We start from the raw sequence: 17,540 nt of genomic DNA on the forward strand, positions 1-17,540 counted from the left end.
TATCCCTATCCACAAAGATCATCATCAGTTCCTCAGGTTCGCTTTCCTAGACAAGCATTACCAGTTCGTGGTTCTTCCATTCGGTTTAGCCACTGCTCCCAGAATTTTCACAAAGGTGCTAGGGTCCCTTCTGGCGGTTCTAAGACCGCGGGGCATAGCAGTGGCGCCTTATTTGGACGACATCTTAATTCAGGCGCCGTCCTTTCACAAAACCAAGGCTCACATGGAGATTGTATTGACCTTTCTGAGGTCTCACGGGTGGAAGGTGAACGTCAAAAAGAGTTCTCTGTCCCCACTCACAAGGGTTCCCTTCCTAGGAACACTAATAGATTCAGTAGAAATGAAAATATTTCTGACGGAGGTCAGAAAGTTGAAACTTTTAACTACTTGCCGAGTTCTTCATTCCATTCCTCGGCCATCTGTAGCTCAGTGCATGGAGGCAATCGGATTAATGGTAGCGGCAATGGACATAGTCCCTTTTGCTCGGATACACCTCAGACCAATGCAACTATGCATGCTCAAACAGTGGAATGAGGATTATGCAGATTTGTCTCCTCAAATTCATTTGGACCAGGAGACCAGAGATTCTCTTCTCTGGTGGTTGTCTCAGGACCACCTGTCTCAGGGAATATGTTTCCGCAGGCCAGAGTGGGTCATTGTAACGACCGACGCCAGTCTGTTAGGCTGGGGTGCGGTCTGGGACTCCCTGAAAGCTCAGGTCTTATGGTCTCGGGGAGAAACACTTCTCCCGATAAACATTCTGGAACTGAGGGCGATATTCAATGCTCTTCAGGCATGGCCTCAACTAGCTGCGGCCAAATTCATCAGATTTCAGTTGGACAACATCACGACTGTAGCTTACGTCAATCATCAGGGGGGAACAAAGAGTTCCCTAGCGATGACGGAAGTAACCAAAATAATCAGGTGGGCGGAGAATCACTCCTGCCAATTCACATCCCAGGAGTAGACTACTGGGAGGCGGATTTTCTAAGTCGTCAGACTTTTCACCCGGGGGATTGGGAACTCCACCCGGAGGTATTTGCCCAGCTGACTCAGCTATGGGGCACTCCAGAATTGGATCTGATGGCGTCCCGTCAGATCGCCAAACTTCCTCTCTACGGGTCCAGGTCCCGGGACCCCAAGGCGGTATTGATAGATGCTCTAGCAGCGCCTTGGTCCTTCAATCTGGCTTATGTTTTTCCACCGTTTCCTCTCCTCCCGCGTCTGGTCGCCAGAATCAAGCAGGAGAAGGCTTCAGGGATTCTGATAGCGCCTGCGTGGCCATGCAGGACTTGGTATGCAGACCTAGTGGACATGTCATCTGTCCCACCATGGACACTGCCAATGAGGCAGGATCTTCTAATACAGGGTCCGTTCAAGCATCCAAATCTAGTTTCTCTACGTCTGACTACTTGGAGATTGAACGCTTAATTCTATCAAAGCGTGGGTTCTCTGAGTCAGTTATAGATACTCTGATTCAGGCTAGAAAGCCTGTCACCAGGAAAATCTACCATAAGATATGGCGGAAATATCTTTGTTGGTGGGAATCCAAGTGTTACTCATGGAGTAAGATTAGGATTCCCAGGTTATTGTCCTTTCTCCAAGAAGGATTGGAGAAAGGTTTGTCAGCTAGTTCCTTAAAAGGACAAATATCCGCTCTGTCTATCCTTTTACACAAGCGTCTGGCAGAGATACTAGACGTTCAAGCGTTTGCTCAGGCTTTTAGTCAGAATCAAGCCTGTCTATAAATCTGTGGCTCCGCCATGGAGTCTAAATCTAGTTCTTTCAGTTCTTCAAGGGGTTCTGTTTGAACCTTTACATTCCATAGATATTAAGTTGTTATCTTGGAAAGTTTTGTTTTTATTAGCTATCTCTTCTGCTCGAAGAGTTTCAGAATTATCTGCCTTACAGTGTGATTCACCTTACCTGGTGTTCCACGCAGATAAGGTAGTTTTGCGTACCAAGCCTGGTTTTCTTCCTAAAGTTGTTTCTAACAAGAATATTAACCAGGAAATAGTTGTTCCTTCTCTGTGTCCTAATCCATCTTCGAAGAAGGAACGTCTTTTACACAATCTTGATGTAGTTCGTGCTTTAAAGTTCTATTTACAAGCAACTAAGGATTTCAGACAAACATCTTCCTTGTTTGTTATCTATTCTGGTAAGAGGAGAGGTCAGAAAGCGACTGCTACCTCTCTTTCCTTTTGGCTGAAAAGCATCATCCGTTTGGCCTATGAGACTGCTGGCCAGCAGCCTCCTGAAAGAATTACTGCTCATTCTACCAGAGCAGTGGCTTCCACATGGGCTTTCAAAAATGAGGCTTCTGTTGAACAGATTTGTAAGGCAGCGACTTGGTCTTCACTGCATACTTTTGCCAAATTTTACAAATTCGATACTTTTGCTTCTTCGGAGGCTATTTTTGGGAGAAAGGTTTTGCAAGCAGTGGTGCCTTCTGTTTAATGTACCTGTCTTGTCCTAAAGCTTTGGTATTGGTATCCCACAAGTAAAGGATGAAGCCGTGGACTGGATACACCTTGTAAGAGAAAACATAATTTATGCTTACCTGATAAATTACTTTCTCTTGCGGTGTATCCAGTCCACGGCCCGCCCTGGCATTTAAGTCAGATCAAACAGATCCTTTATACCACTTTATCCTAAATCTGGGGTAACAAGTATCCAGAAAATATAAACTATTGCGGTTTAAACACGTTGACTCTTGGGCATTTTATCTGGTGAGCAAATACCCATTAGGGTGTTTAATTATATTGTATTTGATTGCACCATTTGGGGCTGTTTTTTATTTTTATAGGTTTTTCCCAGTGGATAACTTCCAGCTCTATACAGGAATCGCTGAATGTAATTGTATTGTCTTCCTTCTATGGAGTCTATTGGAGTTAACCATTTAGTATTTGTGTTTTTTTACCTATACCCTAGAACATTAAATAGTGACTGTAGTTCCGGCACTATATATTTTTTTTCAGTATTTGTGACTTATGTATTGATTAATTACATATTGTGTTTTAATTGTATCATCTGGTAATCCATCCAGGATTGTTTATACTAATAAATAAATAATACTTTTCAGTACTTAAGCATTCTTTTATGCATTTAATATACAAATGTATTTGCTATTGTTAAAATAACCATGTCTAATATATAATATATGTTATATATAGTAATCTAATATGAATTATATATAGTAATCTAATATATATTGGGATAAAATGATTTAAAAATTAGTGTATCTTCTTGGGCTGCTTAAGAGATAAAAAAATTAATTACAGTTGTGCAGTGTAGTGAATAGATCTGACAAGACCAATGTATTATTTGTGTTGTTTTAATTACTTTTATTATGCTTTTTATAGGACCCTAAACTACTTTTCCTATTTATTTTTCATGCTTGTCAACAAATAAGTCCAAGGACACGCTCTCTAGTCGCTGAGTATGACTTACGTAATTTGGAGAACAGTGTGCATATTGGACAGGATGGACTTGTTAATCTTCTTTCTCCTTGTCCTGGTCTTTTGCTTGGCATTTGGAAGGTAATATTAACGTTTTTATGTTTTTTGATGTTTTATGGATTGAGAAAAATATTAATTAAGTAGAAACCAATTAGTGATGGTAAACTGTGTTTACTTCTCCTTAAGTTTCAGAAGAATATATGAAAAATAAAGAATCATTCTTATTCAAAAGCAGATGCACATGGAAAGCAAGCCAAGCAATTTCACACTTTAGTTCTTATCTGCCAACTATTTTACATTAATTGAAATCTTTCTTATCAGTACTAAAGCCCTTATGTGTTTTGAACTGCTAATTATTGAACTGAAAAGTGTTTTCTAAGCAGGATAAAAAAGTAATTATGAGTTCTAAAGGAAAACCATTCTCAATTGTTTTGAATTTTGTCTATAGTTAATAATATTGTTTCAATCTCTTAAAAATAATATATCTAAGGAACTTAAACTGTAATTTTTGTAGGTTTCCTATTGTTTGTCATATTATCTATCTTTCCTTCATAAGGTGGTGAGAGTCCAGAAGCCTTGACATATGGGATTAAAAGGACAGTAAACACCAAAAATTGTATGGTTTAAAAAGATAGATAATACCTTTATTTACTATTCCTCAGTTTTGCATAACTGCACTGTTATATTTATATACGCTTTATCTCTATGACTACCTTGTAGCTTAGCTTCTACAGACAGCCTCTATATATCAGATATTTTTGACATTTTGACTTGCATTTGAGGCAGTTAGTGCTGACTCCACTGGGTTGAGCACAATGTTAACTATATGACACACATTAACAAACAGTACATGTTATCAGCTTTTCACAGCCAGACTGTGAGATAAGAGGTGGACTGCAGAGTCTTAGAAATCAGCCTACCTAGTTTTAGCCTTTAACAAAAAATACCAAGAGAAAAAGCAAATTTGATTAAGTAAATTGGAAAGCTGTTTACAATTAATTGCCCTTTCTGAATCATTAAAGTTTAATTTGATCTTTACTGACCTTTTAAGCTCCTCTCCACCAGGAGACAGGTAAAAGTTTCCCAATATATCAAGAGCTTTAATCCCTCCCACCTCATGATTCCCCTTACAGAAGCTAGGTGAAATGGTGAAGTGCTCTTTTATCTTCTTTTAAAGAGATGCTCAAACTGCTTTGAGGCCGACTTTCCTCATCAAAGTATTGGGAATAGGGCAGATGGGTGTTGAGGAGCACCATAGGCAGTGAGAGTAATTCTCCGGAAGGAGTTTTTAACTAGCCTGCCACAGGTGTCTCTTGGACGTGCCCTTCAGCCTCCTCCTGTTGGCTTTGTTGGGGTACGTCCTATGTAAGTTCCTGAGTAAGTATAATCTAACTAGGATGGGCCCTTCTACTGGATGCAGGATAGTGGCAGCTTGGGTTAGCACAGTAGATGGAGTGTTGAGTAGGTGCATATGTGTTTTTACAGGCTTCTCCGTAGGTACAATTTTATTTGTGTAGCAGGGCCAGGGTTCTAAGTGCACACACAAATTGACAAGTAACATACCAGGAACAAATGTCTTTTAATTTCCTTAGCAGTAAGAAGGGGGCTTCCTTAGCTCAATGTATAGAGAGATTTGTTGGCTCTGTTTACTTTTTGGTATCTGTTTTCTTTTCATAAGGCAGGGAGAGTCCACAACTTCATTCTTCACTTTTGGGAAAATACAACACTTGGCCAGGAGGCGGCAAAGACATATAAGTTTGGTAGCCTACATCAACCATAATAGGGGAACAAGAAGTAAGTTCCTTAGTGATGAGAGAAGTATCTCAAATCCTAGAAAGGGCACACAACTGTACGCTGTCAGCGATCCACATCCTGGTTGTGGACAACTGGGAAGCAGACTTCCTCAGCAGGCAATCCTTTCACCCGGGGAATGGTCTCCCCACCCTGAGGTCTTTGCAGATATATGCAGCAGATAGGGGATGTTTTAGACCTCGTGGCTTCCCGGATCAATGCCAAACTACCCAAGTATGGGTCGAGATTGAGGAATCCTCAAGCTGTTCTATTAGATGCCCCAGCAGTTCCATGGAGGTTCAGGCTCATATATCTCTTTCTTCCATTACCTCTTCTCACTCGTGTGGTGGCCTGCATCAAACAGGAGCAAGCATCTGTGATTCTAATTGCTCCATCCTGGCCATGAAGGACTTGGTTCGCGGATCTGATGGGGATGTCCTTATCTCCTCCGTGGAGGTTACCTTGTCGTAGGGACCTGCTGATACAAGGTCCTTTCCTTCATCAAAATCTAAAATTCTCTGAGGCTGACTGTGTGGAGATCGAACGCTTAGTCTTAGCCAAGGGAGGTTTATCTGAGAGTGTCATTGACACTTTGATTAAAGCTCATAAGCCAGTTACTCGACAAATCTACAATAAGGTGTGGCGGACTTACCTGCACTGGTGTGAGGAGCATAGTTTTTCTTGGCATAAGGTTAAAGTTGCCAGAATTGTATCTTTTCTCCAGGATGGACTGGAGAAAGGTCTATGTGCTAGTAACCTGAAGGGACGGATATCGACCCTGTCGGTGTTGCTGCACATGAGATTAGCTGAGCTTCCGGATGTGCAGTCCTTTGTTTAGGCCCTGAATAGGATCAGACCTGTGTTTAGAAAGATGGCTCCGCCATGGAGTCTCAATCTTGTTCTTAGTGTGTTGCAGCAGGCTCCGTTAGAGCCTATGCATAATGTTGACATTAAACTGTTATCTTGGAAGGTTTTGTTTCTATTGGCTATTGCCTCTGCTCGCAGAGTCTCCGAGATTTCTGCCTTGCAATGTGACCCCTACATCATCAGTGGTTATTTCAGTGGGCACTGTGCTTTGAGCTGTGTTGGTAAAGTCTCCTCAGTGCAAGTTTGCTATTTTAGCATGCGCTGGGTCTTAGAGCTCCAGTGAGTTATCACCGGTGTCATCAACATTCTTTTCAGTGTGTGCTGTGTTTGAACTGCACCAGTGAAGTCTGTAATTCCAAGGGGGTAAAATACCTTTATATCAAGAGCTCATTTGGTTAATTTATCAGCACAATTTTTGGAAGGTCTTTCTGGTGATTGAGCAAGCGAAGAATTTTCTCTTAGACTGCTCTCAGCCTTTTTAAATAAATCAAAGAGTTTCTCTAGCAGTTACGAATTATATTGAGGTAGGTGTATATATACATATGTATAAGTGTGTGTGTGTATATATGTATGTATATATTTAAAAAACCAAGTTCCAGAAGGAGAAATGGGATACCGGAGACTTAAGGCTTGAAAACAGGTTTTTTATTTAGCAACAGTTGCCAGGTACATAGGTGAATAACTCAGAGATCACCTGACGCGTTTTGCGCATGCGCACATGCGCTTCATCAGAGGATAAAGATCACAGGTAATGCTATGCCCTATATACAGGTAGCCGGCCAATGGGCTCATAATGAGGTCACAAGTTGCAGACTAATAAGGTAAGCTGGATCTAAAGAAGACCATTAATACTGATCTAAGAATATCTTTACAATGTAATAGGTTATACAAACTTATCATATATATTAGACAAAGGAGAAAAAGAAGGAACTCCTATGCCACAACAGAAATAATTAACAAAATATAAAAACATTCACATATGTAAAAATAAATAAAAAATAAAAAACATATACAATAAAAAATGTATAATCATAAGCATTAATTAATTAATAAGGAGAACAAAACAAAAACTAAATAAATAATTAAATACTTTACTGCTTTTTACTTTTGATTTTTTTCTGGAATATGGTTATTAATAAGAATACTGGAATGTTATGACCATTTGTTATATGGTACTAGTCTACAAATAGGTCTACATCCATTCTCTTATTAATACCTTCAGGTACCCTTGTATGCAATTTAACTATCCAAAAAATCTCTTTCGAAGATTCTTTTCTCTATTGCTCCCTCTAGGATGCATTTTGATTTTGTCAATCCCTATGCAAGAAAAATATCTAGAGCTTAAACCATGAAGTCTAAAATGTTTTGCTACAGGTGTTTTAGGTTCTTTATCATCAAGGGACCGTAAATGTTAGCAAATTCTATCTTTCAAGGGACGGGTTGTAATCCTAACATACTGCTGGGAGCAATAGAGACAATTGACCAAATAAATGACAAATTGAGAAGTGCAATCAATTCTATCCCTAATATTAAATATTTGTTGCATAACGCTGGAGGTAAAAGTGTCTAACTGTAATACAGGTGCAGGCTTTGCAAGGGACATGACCACACTTAAAGCATCCCACTTTTGGACTAAGCCAATTTGATTGTGTTACGTTAGGTATAGGTTTACCTGCTAAGTTTTTACTGGTTAAGTCTCCTATAGTGGGGGCTTTTCTGGCTATACATTTTACTCCCTTTGTTATTACTTCAATTAGGGCATCATCCCCCTTCAATATAGTCAAGTTTTTCTTGACTACATTGCAGATCTGCTGGTATTGTCTACTAAACGGTGTTATAAACAGAGTAGACTGGCTGTGAGGGTCTGTACTACCCTTATTATGAAAGACTGTATTCTTTTTTCTGGATGTGAAAAGTTCCTGTCTATCCATTTGAGCAACCTGTAGTTCTAATTTCTCTTGTAAGATGTATCGAGTCCACAGATTCATCCATACTTGTGGGATATTCTCCTTCCCTACAGGAAGTGGCAAAGAGAGCACCCACAGCAGAGCTGTCTATACAGCTCCTCCCTTAGCTCCACCCCCCAGTCATTCTCTTTGCCTACTCTAAGTACTAGGAAGGGCAGAGTGAGTGTGGTGACAAAAATGATAGTTTTTATTTTCTCAAGCAAAAGTTTGTTATTTTAAATGGTAACGGTGTGTACTATTTACTCTCTGGCAGAAAAGGGATGAAGATTTCTGCAAGGAGGATGATGATCTTAGCACTTTGTAACTAAGATCCACTGCTGTTCTCACAAGGCCTGAAGAGTACAGGAAAACTTCAGTTGGGGGAACAGTTTGCAGGCTAAACTGCATTGAGGTGTGTTCAGTCTATTTTTTTCTAGACAGACTGTGATTATTCTAGAAAAGACTGGCAATATCCCCATGAGGGAAGGGTAAGCTGTATTCAGACACTTAGTAGGAATCCTAGCTTGAATTAAGGGCTCATTAGTTACTGGTGACACTGATAGGAAAAAATGTTTGTTTTTTATTAAAAAAATGCAAATATAACGTCATTGTGGCTTGGTTAAGGGTTATTAACCCACATGGCTAGTTTAGGAAACACTCTGTTGTGTTTCTTTAAGGCCCCATAACATCGAGTGAGGTGGGAGGGGCCAATTTCGGGCCTCAGTTGCGCAGTTTCTTTTCCTCAGAGACATCCAGCTACTTCTCCAGAGGTTCCTACTGTGTTTGAGGGCTGTAAAGAAGATTTTTCCCCCTCAAATCGTTTATAAAGGGCAGGTATGCGCCACAGCAGAGCTGTGGCAAGGTGCTGAACGTTTTTTACCGGTTTTTGACGTTTTGTCAATCTGGTTTTTACATTAAGGGGTTAATTGTTTATTTGCATAGCTGTGCAAAGTTACTAAGGCTTTATGATGCTACTGTAAAATTTTTGTTGTTTACTGCTTTTTTACACTGTTTTGCAGAGTTTATGCAGCTTTTTTTCTCTTAAAGGCACAGTACCATTTTTTTCTAATGCCTCGATAATTGAAAGTTCATCATTGGCGGCGAGAAATGTGTATTTCTGACTCGCAACTCTCGCAAATTTCACGCCTTGCGTAATGATCGTGTAAAGTGGGCAGTCCATTGTAAACAATACGTTACGCGATAAGCTGTCCATAGTAAACTATAGGCTTCGCCTCCTTATATCATTTCACGACTTTCGAAATGGGTTTCCAAATATCATTACGTCGCTTCGTAATTTTAATGATTCACTTTATTTCAGTTTGCGTTTGCATATTTCAAAATCTAAAACTACAGTTATAGTATATTGTCTAATTACGTTATATCGTATTATTTTTAAAATGAAATAAATATTGTAAATAATGTTTTTATGTTATTCCGCCAAAGGATGGGTGGCGAGATATGTATGTGTGTTGAATGTGCGATTCGTATGGCGTATGTTTTTATATCATCGTAACATATCTGCGAAACTTGCGAGATTTACTCAGGTTACGCCCATGGAACGCCCAACTTACGCCCTCTCCTTCGCAATGAAACTCTACTTCGCAATGAATTCTGCTTTTACTTTTCTGGTTATATTTTGTTATTCTTTTTATTGAAATCGTACAATAAATATTTTTAAGCTCTTTATTTAGATATTTTCACTCATTTGTATTATTACGAAATTGCGTATATGTTTTAAAAAATGTTCAATGTGCAATATTTCTTAACCAATCATATTTACTGTTATATTATTTCTGTTACCATAATACCTTGCAATACATTTATGTACGCATATCTATGAGTACTTCCTTAATATTCTCCAATCACAGCGTATTTTACATTTTACTCTGGTTACATGTATATTTATATAGATATCATATTTTATTCTGTGAGGCAGTTGATGAGATATTTGAAAATGGTTGCTGAGAGGTTTACAGTTGTCGAGAACGAAATCCTTGTATCTGCTCTGGAGCCAAACTATGATATGCTTTTTGGACCACAGAGGCGTGACACTAGTTTAAAGACAAGGGATGCAATCTGGGAAGATATTGCTGAAATGGTTAATTTAAATGCCACACATATAAAGACTGTGGCTCAATGTCGCAAAAGGGTTGCAGACATTAAAAGGAAAGTTCAAAGAAAGAATAATAGGAGGAGGCGATTTTTAAAATATGAAAGAATATTTATTAAACTTTTAATGTCTGTAAACCCTAATGTGGACATTGAGCAACAGTCTACTTCAGCATCATCTTCCCAGACTTCTCCCTTGTGTAAAGAACATGTAGATGTCTCTGTTGGCCCAGAAAGTGATGTTTCACAGCAAAATAATTCTGAGGATGTGGATGAAGGTAATTTTTTTTTTTATTTAGTTAACATATCATGTTCCTTATAAAAAATTACATCAAGTTTATTTTAATTTAGTGCAAGAAGTTACTACATCACCAGCATTACTTGATGAAAGCACTGAGGCAGCACGTGAAAGTGACCAATTTGAAGTTCAAGAAATTCAAAATATTGAAATCATCATTACCGGTATATATGTGGATATTTTTATTTTATAATCATTTAGCATGTAAATTTAAACATCAATTTAAAGTGACAATGAACCCACATTCTTTATTTTGTGAATAAGATACAGCATGCAATTAAAATAAACTTTCTAGTTTACTCCTATTATCAAATGTTATACATTCTCTTGCTATCTTTATTTGAAAAGCAATAATGTAGGTTTAGTTGTTAGTAGTTAGCACATTTTTGTCAATCAACATGGGTTGTTCTTCTTGATTGTTGGATAAGTTCACGCACAAATAAACAACTGCTGTCCAAAATATTTGCTGGCTCCTTGGCTAACATACCTTCTTTTTCAAATCAAGATAGCAAGAATATAATTAAAATTTGATAATAGGAGTAAATTAGAAATTTGCTTGCATGTTCTATGAGTGTCCCTTTAAGCATTGTAATTTTTGAATATATATATTTATTTTTTTAGATGACAAAGTTCCCTATAGACCAATATGTAAATCCCCTGATCTATAACATGTTATGATATCTCCTTACATCTGCAAAGTTTAACCCCAAAAACCTGCTTCTGATTTGTAAATAATGTTAAAAGCACTTGTAATGAATGGTTATTAATTATGCATCCATAAAAGTGATTTGTTATACATTAATGGATGCACAATATTTTATTTTCACTACTTGTAATATAGAAAATAATATATAAATATGTTTCTAACTAATTTCATTTTCTTATTTTTTAAGAGGATAAAAATGCAATTAGTGCAAATGTGGTTGATGCTGCCAATGGAGAAGATTCTCAACCACATGAACAAGGTATGTATTAATTTACACCTTACCATGTTAATTTGCATGTTAATAAAGAACGTCACTTATGTGTGTGCATTTTTTATTTAAATGTAAAAATAAAATTACATTGTTGTCACAGTTTTTATTTTTAACACATGAACTATCAATTCCTTTTTTCTTTTTTTCTTTATCATAACAATATTTTAAATATGTGCTTAGTGCAATTAAATGTTTTATGTAGTTTAATATGATATTTGTTTTATTTCTAACAGGAAAAAGGGAAGAGAATACATTTGATAAAATGTGTGTTTTGCTAGAGAATATAAACACCAATCTCACCATTTTAAAAGACTCTATGCTTCACAATCAAAAAGTAAGCAGACTTTTAACCAGAGTCATTGAAAATCAAAAAGAACAGCGTGCTATAATGTTCAGAGAAAGAAGGTGGGAGGGAAGGGCATTTTATTCTGGGGTTAAAACACATGGTGGACCATTTTATCATCCACATTAATATCTTATGTTTGTTTTTCTCCTACATTGGTGTATCCGGTCCACAGCTTCATCCTTACTTGTGGGATATTCTCAATCCCTACAGGAAGTGGCAAAGAGAGCACACAGCAGAGCTGTCCATATAGCTCCCCTCAGGCTCCGCCCCCAGTCATTCTCTTTGCCGCTCTAACTAGTAGCATCTCCACGGGGGTGGTAAAGAGTATGTGGTGTTTAGTTGTAGTTTTTTATTCTTCTATCAAGAGTTTGTTATTTTAAAATAGTGCCGGCTTGTACTATTTACTCTGCAGCAGAAAGTGATGAAGATTTCTGCCGAGAGGAATATGATTTTAGCACCAGTAACTAAAATCCATTGCTGTTCCCACGCAGGACTGTTGAAACCAGAGAACTTCAGTTGGGGGGAACAGTTTGCAGGCTTAACTGCTTCAGGTATGATCAGTCATTTTTCTAACAAGACCTAGTAATGCTAGAAGACTGTCAGCAATCCCCTCTGGGATAGGTAAGCCATTTTTCTTAGACTCTGTATAAAATTGTGGCTTCTATTAAAGGGACAGTTCACCCAAAAACTTTTTCCCCTTTAAATTATTCCCAATGATCCTTTTTACCTGCTAGAGTATATTAAATTGGTTGCAAGTAGCTCCTTTACTCATATTTCAGCATTTGAAATACCTGATTTAGCTTGTGGTTTCCCAACCTATACTGAAAGTTTTGATACTGGCGTATACGCTATTGACAAGCCTAAGTAAACACAGCCAACAGAAGAAATTACACCCTCAGTGGGGGGCAGGATAGTTAAGTAATAAAATGATAATTTTCCATTGTTCTCTCTATGTGTTGAGCTTTGGTGTTCCAGACAAATATAAGATAAGGAAGCAAGTGTGTGTACATAAAGTGATAACATAATGAGAACTAATATTACCTGCAAGCTCAACCCATTGTAATAGGCTGTGGTTTCAAAGCACAAAACCAGCTACTTCAAATACACAAATAAACCTGAAAATGCAATTTCTCAAATATTTTATACTCTGCAGTTGGTATAACAAGTCATTTAAAGACATTTATGGAAAAACAATTTTACAGTGTACTGTCCCTTTAAGGGCTCTATGCTGGTTAACACTATTGTGGGCTTAATCGATTGCTTTTTAGCATGTTTTCACTATAAATAAGGTGTTTTTTCAGACTTTAAAACACTTTTGGGGTTTAATTTGCGCCTGGCACTTATTTGGATACCTAATCTAGTCAAAAAGGCCCCTCCACTCTGGAATGAAGAGGGAGGAGGCCTCATTTTCGCGCCTCAATTGCGCAGTTTTTTTGCCTAGGCAGTTCATGTAGCTTCACGTGGGGAGTCCAGAGGCATCAGAAAAGACTCCAGAGAGGCTTATTTCCTACTAAAATAATCCCTAAGGAAGGTAAAGGCCACAGTAGAAGCTGTGGCATAGTACTGTAGTGTTTTTAACCGGTTAATTGCTGTTATTAGCTCCGGTTTGGGCATTAAGGGGTTAATTGGTCTGAAAATTTGTGTGCAATCGTTTCAAAGCATTAAGACACTGTGTATTACTTTTCAGTAATAAAGTGTGCACTTTTATTATTTAAAGACACAGTAACGTTTTTGTCAAAAATAATTTTTATTGCATTGAAGATCTGTTTAAGTCTGTCAAACATGTCTGACCCTTCAGATAACCTATGTTCTGTATGTTCAAAGGCCAAGGTGGTTCCCCCATTAAATTTATGTGTGAAGTGTGCCATAGCGTCCAAACAGCTTAAGGACCGTACAGTCACACTTAAAGATATAGCCCAAGATGATTCTTTAGCTGAAGGTAGTGAGGATAGCTCACTATCCTCTCCTTCTTTGTCAACACCAGCTATGCCCGCGCAAGCGATGCCCAGTACATCTAGAGCACCAATTGCTATTACTATGCAACAGTTAGCAGCAGTAATGGATAATTCTCTCGCATAATCCAGTTTCTAACAAGGAACGTCTGTTACACAATCTTGATGTGGTTCGTGCTTTAAAGTTTTATCAAAAGCAACTAAAGACTTCAGACAAACACCGTCCTTGTTTGTCGTCTATTCTGGCAAGAGGAGAGGTCAAAAGGCGACTGAGACCTCTCTGTCTTTCTGGCTGAAAAGCATCATCCGGTTGGCTTATGAGACTGCTGGAAGGCAGCCTCCTGAACGAATTACAGCTCACTCTACTAGAGCTGTGGCTTCCACATGGGCTTTCAAGAATGAGGCTTCTGTTGAACAGATTTGTAAGGCAGCGTCTTGGTCTTCACTGCATATGTTTGCCAAATTTTACAAATTCAATACTTTTGCTTCTTCGGAGGCTATTTTTGGGAGAAAGGTTTTGCAAGCAGTGGTGCCTTCTGTTTAGGTTACCTGACTTGTTCCCTCCCTTCATCCGTGTCCTAAAGCTTTGGTATTGGTTCCCACAAGTAAGGATGAAGCTGTGGACCGGATTCACCAATGTAGGAGAAAACAGAATTTATGTTTACCTGATAAATTTCTTTCTCCTACGGTGTATCCTATCCACGGCCCGCCCTGGCATTTTGGTCAGGTTTAAATTTATTTTTTTTGTAAACTACAGTCACCACTGCACCCTATGGTTCTCCTTTTTCTCCTAACCGTCGGTCGAATGACTGGGGGGGGGGCGGAGCCTGAGGGGAGCTATATGGACAGCTCTGCTGTGTGCTCTCTTTGCCACTTCCTGTAGGGATTGAGAATATCCCACAAGTAAGGATGAAGCCGTGGACCGGATACACCGTAGGAGAAAGAAATTTATCAGGTAAACATAAATTCTGTTTTTTGTTTGTTAGTTAGAAAGTTAATAAAAAGAATGTTTACAATTGGTCTCTTTATTTTTTTGAGTTATACACCATACAACACATTACATATTTTTCACACATGTATTAAAGGGACGTGTACATTTGATTTATGATTTCAGTGTGGGGTGTTCACAAGTATGATTATATAATTAATGAACATGGATGTATATATCATTATCAAATCATGTTCTTACTTATATTAGTTTATAATACACATATTTGTCTGTGCCTTTTAATATTTTTCAAAAATAAAGCTTCCAAATATTTTACGAGTTTTTTATCTTCATTTATTTTAAATTACTATGTTTAACTCAAAGAATAATAATATATACATATATTACATTTATTTTCTTTTTCTATATTTTCTTATTGTTTTTTTACTAGCTTGAAGATTACCATCAGAATTCTGATTTCCTTTTCTTTTTCCATCAGAAAATATAACATCAGAATTTATTCCATCAATATCTGAATTACCTAAATTGGTTGATTCGATTACAAATGAATTTAAATTTTCAGAATTTTCTGAAGAACTAACATTTAAATTTAAAGGAGTATTAGTACAATCATTTTTTTGACATAGAAAAATCATTGACTGAGCTATTGATTTTAAGGACTCACTAATGTGTTCCAAATGTGTATTACTTTTTTCCACAGAATCATTTAATTTTTTAATATCATGATTTTGCTGAACTATTTCTTCCTTAAATTCAAGCATTGTGTTATTCATAATCTCAAGTCTGTCGCGTAATAAATCATTATGTTGTATTAATTTATAACTAAATTCACCAAAATCCTTATAAAATTCATTGTCCTCAGGATTGTTCTCATTGTCTGATGGTAATGAATTATTTTCATTTTGTAAAAAAATAATTGTATGTTCAGCTTCATTGCTATTGTTGTTTTCCTCCTCCTGTTCTATGTTACTATTTGAAAATGTGGCTTGTGATAAATCCAACACTACATTTATTGGTATTTCATTTTGAGATGATATATTGTTGGGTGGTAGTTCACTTTCAATACTTATTTCTTTATTAGTTATATTGCATTCTAAATTATCAAACATTTCATTTTCATTAATATTAGATTCATTATGATCCAATGATGGTGTCTCAATATTTTCTTGTGAGCTTTCATTTTGTTCTTCTGCCACAAAAAAAATGTTTTTTGTTTATTTTATATTTATTATTTCACATACATATTTAAAATTACATTATCCAGAAACATAATCAAAATTACCTGTTCTTACACCAATATTAGTAAGTCCAGGAACTCCAGAAACCATTGCAGCTGGGATTAATTCTCTAATTATTTTTTCAAATTCAGAGTATGTGATTGGTACATATGTTCCACCACCTGTTTTTATTCTTTCAGTTTTTTCTTTTCCCATTTTTGCTTTAACTTTAATTTTTAAATCAGAGTATCTTTTTTTGCATTTGGTCACTGATCTGGGCCTAACACCTACAGCTGATACAGATTTTGCAATTTTTTCCCATATTGAATTCTTTTCAATATTAGAAGTTTTTGCAGACATGGATCCAAACAGTTTATCATAATACATTTGCATTTGCTGTGCTAATACAAGATTTTCCTCTTCTGTGAATGCAGGGTTTCTACCAGACTCACTATTTTGTGATGATACTCCAGTTGGTAGAACCTATGAATACATTTTACATTTTTTTTAATAAAATAACATTACCATTAAATATCATATTTCTTTAAATAAATAAAAGTAAATGTAAAATAACATATACAATAAATATATATAATATGGTGGGTTATATGTACTTAGCATTGATAATATTTTCGGAATTTAAATACACTTGTTTTTCTTTTGGAAAATGCAAATCGAATTTTAAGTTTCCTCAGGAAAGTAGCATAGAGAATTTCGCGCCATAAAAAGGGGACTTTTATAATGTCAAATTACGTAATGATTGCAGTTACGAATATTTACAAACACATTTACGAAGTTTATATTGAAATAGCGAAGGATGATTGCGTATGTTTTCACTGCAAAACTTTATTACAAAATGCGCAATGATCAAAAATGACGTGATCAAAGAGCGTCGTAATAAGCAATTATGGAGACTATAAATATTTTGACGTAATTTTCAAAAAAGTGCGCGAAATTCAATTTACGAGGGTAAGTTTACGAAAATAATTTCGAAAAATATGATTTAAAATTTAATAAAATATTTAATTTACAATTCAATTTAATATTTATAATTACAGATGGCAGAATATATATATTATACATTATTTCAACTTAGAAGATTTCAAAGGAGAAAAGGAGGTTGTTAACACATCATACAAATATGATAGAAATATTGAATGAAAATGATGTTGAACAGGATTAATTTCAGAACAACAACCACGAGGACACACAGGGTATACAGGCCCAGAACATACAGAGAAAGACAATTTTTAAGTGACATGCCTGATGATATTGTATTTCAAAGATTTCGATTTAACAAATCAGTTATAATTACCCTTTATGAATTATTTAAAGAGGATTTGGATCCTAGAACAAGGAGAAATAGAGCAATACCAGGAATTGTTAAATTATTGACCACACTTCATTTTTTGGGAACAGGTTCTTTCCAACATACCACCAGTTCAATTACAGGTGTGTCACAAAGTGCTTTTTCCAGATTTCTTAACCAGGTAATTAATGTTTTCAAGAAAAATATTGACAGATTTATACAATTTCCAATTACTGAAAATGGGAAAAATATAATTAAGGAATATTTCTATGAACATTATGGAATACCAAATACTCTAGGATGTATTGACTGCACACACAT

General features: G+C 36.6%; 1 protein-coding gene across 1 annotated transcript in view; it reads left to right on the forward strand.

Annotated features, from left to right (window-relative positions):
* Positions 1-17,540, forward strand: part of FBXO15 (F-box protein 15) — a 644,716-nt gene that overhangs the window by 160,159 nt on the left and 467,017 nt on the right. Inside the window, exon 3 of the mRNA XM_053714867.1 lies at positions 3,413-3,539. Within this exon, the coding sequence (XP_053570842.1) occupies positions 3,413-3,539 (127 nt within the window). The remainder of the gene's footprint in view (positions 1-3,412; positions 3,540-17,540) is intronic.

Source organism: Bombina bombina, chromosome 5, assembly GCF_027579735.1.
Source record: "Bombina bombina isolate aBomBom1 chromosome 5, aBomBom1.pri, whole genome shotgun sequence".
NCBI lineage: Eukaryota > Metazoa > Chordata > Amphibia > Anura > Bombinatoridae > Bombina > Bombina bombina.